General features: G+C 43.1%; 1 protein-coding gene across 1 annotated transcript in view; it reads left to right on the plus strand.

Annotated features, from left to right (window-relative positions):
* LOC124741135 (BTB/POZ and MATH domain-containing protein 4-like) overlaps positions 1–7,956 on the plus strand; it is a 48,951-nt gene extending 40,995 nt beyond the window's left edge. The window contains exon 4 of the mRNA XM_047248663.1: positions 7,566–7,956. Within this exon, the coding sequence (XP_047104619.1) occupies positions 7,566–7,956 (391 nt within the window). The remainder of the gene's footprint in view (positions 1–7,565) is intronic.
* The last annotated feature ends 1,510 nt before the right edge of the window (positions 7,957–9,466 follow it).

Below are 9,466 nucleotides of genomic sequence, written 5' to 3' on the forward strand. Positions count from 1 at the left end.
GTTTCGTAATAGAGCACAGAGACTTTAAGACATTTTTTTTTTTACACACTCCATTCCCATGAAAAGCAGCAAATTCTTCTTCAAACAGCAACACTGTTGTTATCCCATGCTGGCGTTGGAGTGTAAAGACCACCACGAGACGTAATTGATATCCAGTCTGCAGCATGATCTTCACTTTTTGCTGCTGGAAAGCCTAGTGTTCTGGCACTTGAATGCAATATAGCCTGTACTGTATTGTACCACATCTGGAAGAACATCTCACATTACAGAGTCATCCCCCATTGTTACCACATGTCACCAAATTTTCTTCCACATTCACAGTTTCTGGGATTTCTCATAGTGGCGCTTCTTCAACAACATACACACAGAGCTCACTGGTAATGAAACTTAGGGATGCAGGATCCGGGTCGACGTCACACTGGGAAGACTCCGTGTTTAATTCTTTAGTAACTGGCGTGTTCCCAGAGAGAGAAATATCACTTGCATTACCCGTCAGTATAAGGAGACTTGCCCTGTTCCTTCCTTCAAAAGGTCTAGGATTGTTATGAAATATACCTAATCCTCATACCCTAGGAAAAAAACTTTCCACGCAATCTTGATTCAGTCTGTAAGTTAATATACAGCTAACTTACACACTTCTCATACTTTCGAAAAGACCAAAGAGAGAGATTTTATTGTAGTTATAAAACCGTTTTGGAAAGGCAACATTCTTTCTTTGTCACCAACGCGCATTGCTGGATAGATATCTAAGAATCTGTTCAAAGCATTTTCTCAAATTGAGAGATTAATTCCAAACCCACTGCACAAGGATGGGCATTCATATTTTGGAACTCTAGAGTTCAAGGCATCAAAGATGTCGTTAACGAGTTCAATAAAATTACTTTCAACGTCTTTATGAAGAACACACTTCAAAGCCTGAGCTGTTTGTCGTGAAAATAGTCGCGCTGCCATCTGTACATTGTGCCTTGCTGGATGAGTTAAGTTTCAGTAATGTGGTGTGTTATCGTTAAGTCACTCTTCTGATGCTTCAAAAGTTCCTGTGTAGCTGCCTTGGATATTTTGGATTCATCAGGTAGCGTTATGCCTGTATTCAAGAAACGGTTCCGTAATAACTTTAAAAGATGTGGTACATCGAAGAAAACCCATACATTCGTGGTGTCGTCTGCTTGATTTACGAAATAAGTTCTCTCTGTATCGACAGACAGTTCCTTCCAAACTTTTATATTTTTTCCGTCCATATCACACGTCACAGCAACAACACCGATTCCTGATTATTCAACCGCCTTAATGATGCTCTGAAGCAAATTACTGGTAATCACAGTGTCAAAATCATAGTAAACTGGTTGTTTCCACTGCTTACACAAGCCACGTATCGTGCAAACGTGTACATTGGAATGTGGTCCGATTACTACGTCTTCAGACGAATCGTAACATATGCGGCCATCAAAATTGATTTCGTCAAATGTCAGAACAGCTTGTCTCTCTCTCGAGTTGTAAAAGTATGTGACTTGGCTTTCAATAAACACAGGATATCTTCAAGAATACCAAGTCTGCATTTAAATTCCTTTGTCCATTTCTGAAGGGTTGCCCTGCACGGCAAAGGAATTTTTCGCTTTCGCAAATTAGTGTATGCCTTAGGTGACAGAGCTCTTAAAGTTAATGCATGGGCTATGTCCTCTGAATTCCACTTTACCCTTTTATTTTCGTGTAATAGGCATCTTAATTGTGCCGGTGTAAACACTTTGACAATACACTATTTACACTTTTGTGCAATTTTACTATTACTTTCACGTCAGATGACCACTCTACCCGCTTCAGTGAAAGAACACGTTGCAGATCTTTCGTTTTACTTCGTAAGGCTGCATCACATTTTTTTTGGTGCCGCTTCTTTCTGTGCATTCAGTCTCGGCCCTCAGTTCCTTAATTTCCAAATTCTTATTCGCTAGTTCAGTGGGTGCATGAACGCAATCTGTACATGTGCTTCGGTCGACTTTCTTTTTTTTTCGGTGACACAGTTTCTAAAGCCGTCAAAGCTCGCTTTTGCAAACTTGTTGCTCCACAGCGTTGTGCACGACTTCCGAATCCCTAAGGAATGAATTTAATTTTAATTTTATTATTCCTAAAATTATTTACCGAGTAGGCCTACTATTCCTAAAATTTTTGCCCAAGTACTATGCAATTGCATTAATTTTTCACTAAAAATCAGATCAATTGATAAAAGCGATTAAATATCACCGGCATGAGCGGCTACAATAGCCTAGTTTGATAAAATGTAAAAATACAATGTAAGAGGAAATACAGGTATACCAACCCATAACCTCCAACATGGGAGTCAGAAACCATACCACTACGCTGCGAAGTCAACTGGTGAGCATCAGCTATTGTTACAGAAGTAAATGTAAACAAATTACGCGAAATATGCTGATTTTGTCATTTGAACTATATACTAGCTTTAAAATAGTCAACATATCGAGAATACTTAAAAAAACGGCTATTTCTAAGACAAATGTAGCTATTATATCCAGGAGGAAAAGCAAATACACTTGAGCAACATTATTTATTGCCTGTACAATATAGCGAGTCATTCACTCCCGTAAAGCAATATACTAATGCGTCAAAAAGCATTGCATTTATGTGAATTCGTTTGTATTACGGTAATTCTTCAGTTTCAATTATTGAAAGTGTTGTGTATGTGCAGACGTCTTACCCTTTCGTTTGCATCGCCGCTTTCCGCAATTTCTTGTCCACGCCAGTTCTGAATGTTTATGCAGGGGATTGCTGCTGGTAATAACTTCTTTCTTGAAGGTAACCCCAGAAGCTCATTTCTCAAATCCCGTTCACAATCTTCTGGCCGATAAGGAGCTGACCACACACGAGCAGTTTCCGCATTCACTTTGTCCTTGCGTTTGCACCGAACCATCCATTCACGTCGCAAGTGCTCATCCTTGGGAAAAGCGTGATACGTAACGTCCGTCGTCGTCCGAGCACCGTTAAAGCAATGTTGCCGCGGCACACTTACAGCGAGTCTTGCTCGTGGCTGTCTCAAAACTGAATGCTCGGCGCTGCAGCCTCCTCTCCTCTCTGTGACGTCAAGGCGCGAGAGGGCGTCTGCGAGTTTTTTACTCGCTTGGGGCCGGAATGGCCTGCCTGCTTTTCCTATATGCCTCGGTTCCGAAATGCCGTGCCGGCGTTTCCGCGGCGCGCGCCTTAAATCGGTGGCGACGCACTGTGCAGGCCCATCCGGGCAGTGTTCATTTTTAGGTAAATAAGTTGGCACCACTGCGAGACAACAGTCGATAGACCTCACCCGAAACGCAACATTGTGGAGTGAATTACATCCACACAGGAACAGAAATAAAAAACCAGGGTTGCTACATCTATTACAAATATACGTCAGAATGGCTGTTCATCTGAATGCATTTTCGTCTACAATTCCCTCCTAAATGGATGGATATATTCCGAAGCGATTATAAACGAAATGTGGTGTAATTATACCGGACAACTGAAGACTTGCTCTTCCATTGTGTTTGCTCTAAGAGGTAAAAGTTCGCCTTGATTGGGTGGATTGAAGCGCAACCATTCTTGTGATACGAGTAGTGCTCAGAAGTAACGGGAAACTCTCCATTTCACGCGTTTTATTACTCAGATTCATACGTCCTTTTTGTCGTTGTGTGTACAACGTTATGCGTATCGGTTATTTAGTGTGTTGTGAGGTGTCAGAAAGGTTACTGGTATTTTATGAGTATTACTGTAAAAACGGATTACCGCATTTGTACTAAAATTTGCTATGAGAACGGATTAAAATGCATCGTGGTTTTATAAATATTATATACTGCTTTTGGTGAGTATACTGCGAGTGAAATAGGTGTTTACGACTGGTATAAACCTTTCGAAGAAGATGAAGATGAGGATGACGAGAAGGTCATAATAGAAGACGAACTGAGAGTTAAACCAAACGATGCGTAAACCAACACTCAATCGTTTCGGTCACATATGGCCGAGACCAGTGAAATGTGAATGTTACGTGTCTGACGGTAATCTTCGGTTTTAACAGTACAGTGCACCACAACTCCTCGTCCCAAGATGAAACGGCCAGTAGGCAGATCTTCTCACCAGCTCAACCCCGATGGCTTGAAGCAACACGGAAAGGTGTCCGGCTTTGTGGCGGAACAGTTCACCGTCTCTGCACTGCGGTAACGCACCTGCTCACAGTTCGTTGCGTGCTTGTGCATGTTTGGCTAGAAACAGTACTGTAGTGATGTCCTTGGCCCCACGTTCGCTCCATGTGACATTTTGTTCCCAAAAATAAAGACAAACCTTAAAGAGCTGTCTTTTACATAAAAGATGACATTCAAACTGCACATCTGAGAGAACTAAACGCTACCATAAGGATCGTTCCAGAACAGTTTTAAGCATTGGAAGAACCACACGAATAAATGTATAATATGTAATGGGAAATATCTTGGTGAAGACGACATTGATGTAGACTAATAAATAAACCAAGTATTGGTTTCAACATTCACCGCTGTTGCTTGGACTGTCATATTGTCCATTTTGGTGCCAATGTCACGACCCTGTCAACATCTTCTAAGAGGAATGTCGTTGGTTCACCACCCAAGTTTCGTCGATAGAAAAGAGTTCTGTTAATTTCCTGACTTGTATCAAGTATTTGCATCGCCAGTCAGTCATCACTTCTCTCTAGAGGGATGTTTCCTTTACTTAGAGGTCTGTTGCAAGTAAATCGCATTTCATGCAGTGTCTTACGCTAAACAGCTTTCTTCGAAGGAAAATAATTTTTTTTGTTTTTATGGCAACTAATTTGTGTAATGTCAGCACTGCTTGTTAGCCATTCAAAAGTCCCTATGATTAATCAAATTACCGATTTTGAGAAGCTGCTTGCAATGATGGATTTATACTCCAAATTTCGTAGTGCACTTTCTTGGCGGTTCTGGCAAACCACGTGGTTTATTTTCGGTCGCCTTTCTGATGCGTCCAATAGCGGCAAGGCTGACTTTTGTGTAAACTACAATCCTTTCTTTTTGAGAATGGCAACATTAGCCCCCAGTTCTCTCTGTGCCGACTCTTTAATACAATCCGTGATTGCAACAGAGGTGACTGAGCCATTTTTACCCCAAAGATCGCAATTCTTTGCATTGTGCAGATTTTCCTGTGATGTGGTGCGCTTGTCGATCATCTCTGAATAACATATTCGTACGTGTCCACAGAGCATTTCACACGGTGGATTACTGTCGACTGTTGACTGTTGAAGGAGATAGAAACGTGTGGAATAGGTTCCCATGTATGTGAGTGGACCTCAGCTCTTAAGTGACAGAACCCAGTATGTTGTCCTCAGTGGCGAGTGTTCGCCAGAGGCAGGAGTGCTCCAGAAAAGGGTGGTGGGGCCGCTGTTGCTGTCTGTATACATAAATGGTCTGGTGGACAGGTATCTGCAGCTGTTTGCTGATTGTCCCCTAGTGTACAGTAAGATGTCGTCGTTGAGTGAGTGTAGGAGGACACAAGGCGAGTTGGACAAAATTTCTAGTTGGTGTGACGAATGGCAGCCAGCTGTAAATGTAGAGAAACGTAAGTTGATGCAGGTGAGTAGGAAAAACAAAACAACAGTAGAGGTGTTCCGCTAGACACAGAAGCGTCGCGTAAATGTCTGAGCGAGAGTTCGCAAAGTGATAAGAATGGGACGAGCGTGAGAGGACTGTGGTAGGGAAGGCGGGAGGTCGACTTTAGTTTGTTGGGAGAATTTTAGGAAAGAGTGGTTGGCCTGTAGATGAGGCTGCATGTAGGCCGCTGGTGCGACCTATTCTCGAGTACTGCTAGAGTGTTTGGTATTGGCAACAGGTAGAATTAAAGAAAGACAGCTAAAGGATTGACAGCTGAGCTGCTAGATTTGCTACTAGTAGTTTAGAGTGACGCAGAGGTATTGCGCAGAAGCTTCAGGAACTCGAATCGGAATCACTGGAGGGGAGGCGAAGTTCTTTTCGAGGAACTCTGTTGAGAAAATTTAGAGAACTGTTTTTTGACGCTGACTGCAGAACAATTCTAGTTCTGGCAATGTACACTTGAGACAAGGCGTGTGAAGATAGGGTGAGAGGCGTTGTCGCTCGTACAGAGGCATACAGGCAGTCGTTTCTCCCTGGCTCTACTTGGGAGCGGAACGGAAAAAGCAGATGACTGCAGTCAGTTGAGAACTTTTTATATGTACCAGTTACTACTATTGTTTCATATGGTTGCTGCTCCACCTACATTGATTATTTTGTACTGAATGCAGCGGTTTTATTACGTCTGTAGTTTCTAGTTGGTATTTCACTTGTCTTTGGAGCTTCTTACTGGCTCTCTCGCTTGGGATTAGCCTTTAACTTGCATCAGCTGTGGGGAGAGGTTCCCGCGACATTGGTTAAAGTTCAGCAATGCCAGATCTATACAAGTATTTTGATATTTGTAAGTGAACATGCGATAATGAATCAACACTCTGTTTGTATTTCTTACAGGCACCTGATTTCTTTCTGGCATGATCTAATTTATGCATTGCATTAGATACAGGAAATACAGTACTTTTTTGAGACTGGTCTAAAGTTACGGTTTAAGTGTTTGTACTACTACTGAAAGAGAAATTTTACTCGGAAGCAGCGTAGCTGGTGTACACTTGAAGTTTACTTAGACCTTTTTAAGTATAAATGTAAAGTTTTACGCCTTCTGTAGTGGTGTGTAACTTATTTTGTGTCCCGAATTTTCAGAAAATGCAAAAAGTTGCACAAAGTTAACATGACTGAGTATAGTAGTTGTGCAGGATATCGCCTGCCACAGACCATATGGTGGGTTGCAAAGTTCGTAAGTAGATGGAAATGAATGTTCCAGTGGATGTATCTCTTGTTGCATGCATGATTATATGAGCACATGTGACGATTATTATGCAGCAGGTAGTGTGTGTGTGTGTGTGTGTGTGTGTGTGTGTGTGTGTGTCAGGGAGAGTCGACCTGGTGCCCTTGTTCTATTTGAAATATGTCGACCGACTTATTGTGTACGAAGCAGTGACTTTTATATTTTTTATCGGTATGTCAGGAAATTTCCATGTTACTGGTCTGAATCACTTAGCTGTCTGGTGAGGAAATTGTATTTCAGTACTTACAGATACGTTTAGTTCCTAGTGTTTTCTTCCTAAGTGACAGAAGGAATTGGTACCCAGAGAAGGTAGTTTTAGGGGTGTGTTTGAATGTAGATGAAGGGTTGGGTGGCAACTGCATGCCGAGGTGAAAGGAGGCGGATCTGTGGAGTGAACTATGAGGGAATGTGCCAAATGAATTTGTTACGGGATGGAGTGCACCTATTTTTAATGGGAGATGGGTGAAGTTTTTGATTATGGGCTAGTGCTGTGGATCTGTCTGTAATACGCTGGTTAACCCGGATCGCAGAAGCGAGATTTCTAGATTTGTGACTTGTCGCTCGGAAGAAGTGTATTCCGAATTGTTGGCAGTTTTGTGGCCGTTACAGTTTCTTTCATTTGGTGTGTGTGTCTCGATAGTAGAGAGTAAGTGTGTCGATGTTTTGTGCAGGAGCCTTTCTGATGCAGAGCGAGGCAGGAGGCTGAGAGAGGCGGCTGAGGAGGGGGCGGTGGAGGAGGTGCGGGCGTTGCTCGCGGCTGGGGCGGACGTGGGGGCGAGGGGCGGGGTGTTCGGGGGGACCGCCCTGCACTGCGCTGCATGGGGAGGCGACGCGGCTGTGGTGCGGCTGCTGCTCTCTGCAGCGTCCGACCCCAACGCCAGGAATCAGGGGGGGGAGACGCCGCTGCACGTGGCGGCACGGAGTGGCCACGCAGAAGCGGCGGCTGCATTGCTGCAGGCCGGAGCTGACAGGGGGGTGAGGACTACTAGTGGGAACACCCCCCTGGACTACGCCAGGCTGTGCAACGATCACCAGCTCGTCGAGACGCTAACAGGGCGTTAGTACGCGCCACTAGAGGAAATGACATCCTGTACTTCATTGTACAGGATATTAAAATAAAAAATTGAAAAAAAAAGATCGCTTTCTCTATTCATTTCTATCTTTTGCAGTCTACACAATTACTCCAGTAACACCACAACTACTGCAACAACAGGAGATATCTGTAAACCAACGTGACAAACCTTCCTTTTCAGAATTCACTCTGTAAAACATTTCACAAGCAATTTCTGCAAAAGCTCAGCAACAATTGACAAATACTCCATCATTCATAAACTCCACTTCTCTCTCCCTCCCTCTCTTGTGTTTCTCGTCTCACATACAATATTCTAACAGCTTACAAGAATACAGCCGACCTCTCTCACAACCGCCTGTATTTCGAAATGTAAACACCCAATCTCTTCCAAGACACAAATGCGAGAATACCGGTTGTTGTGCGTTAATGTTAGTTCTTTGCACCAGTCTCCTACATTACGTAATTACTGCAAACCATTTGCTAGCAGTGTCTATGTTGCTACATCACATCACTGCGAACTGCACCATTCTCATATTACTGCCATATAAGCTGTTCACTTAGAATGTATCTTCAGATTTCACACTGAATTCACTTCTGTGCATGTACCGCACAAGTACTTTTCATGTTTAATTGTAATGTCACATTGGTAGCAGTGCTCACACCACATCATGCTCACACCATCTGCAGCCTTCTTGCCAGCTCACCTTCAAATAAAGAGAATTGAAGAACCACCGAAAATCATTAGACTCCTAAACACCTCCCTTGCTGCTCTTACAGAACAAACTACCATCTCTCAAGGAATTATACACAATCACGTGGGACATGCAGCCATCACTGGAAGTATACGGCAGTTTCCCAAAGTACACTTTTGCGTCTCTGTACATGCTTTGGAAGCAGACCACATTTGGAACATTAATTCCCCTGTCTGCTGTGATACAATTAGACTTGGTATCCCCGTGCGTGCATGTGCGACCAAAGTGGCAGACTGCATTCTGAACAAGAGCTTCTGTGGCCCTCATGTGGCGGCGTTACACACGGAAGCTCCTCAACATTCTCTGTGAGGAAGCAGCGGCGCCAGAAGACAGTATTGACTTGGTGAGTGACCTCCACGGCACTGATGAATACTTCAGGCTCTGCCACTTGATCCTCAACATAAATAAATGTAATATACTGTACATACACAGGAATAGAAATTCACTACTGTACAATTACACTGCTGATCACAAATTGCTGGAAACAGTAAGTCACCTACCGTAAAATATCTAGCAGTAACTATCCAGAGCCACCTTGCGTGCAATGACCAAAATTACCAATTGGTAAGAAACTGCGGCAGATCTTTCCTCACCGATTGCATAATCATATGTTTTGGGCTCCAAAATCCAAATTTCGTGCTTCCTGCCCTGTAGTACGTCGGCTTCACAACGAAAGCCTCAAAATCTTCCGACTTTTCTCAGATTTTCATTTATTTCACAAAGACTACGTGTTTCTCAAAGTTGAAAA

This window comes from Schistocerca piceifrons, unplaced genomic scaffold (genome assembly GCF_021461385.2).
Source record: "Schistocerca piceifrons isolate TAMUIC-IGC-003096 unplaced genomic scaffold, iqSchPice1.1 HiC_scaffold_1872, whole genome shotgun sequence".
NCBI lineage: Eukaryota > Metazoa > Arthropoda > Insecta > Orthoptera > Acrididae > Schistocerca > Schistocerca piceifrons.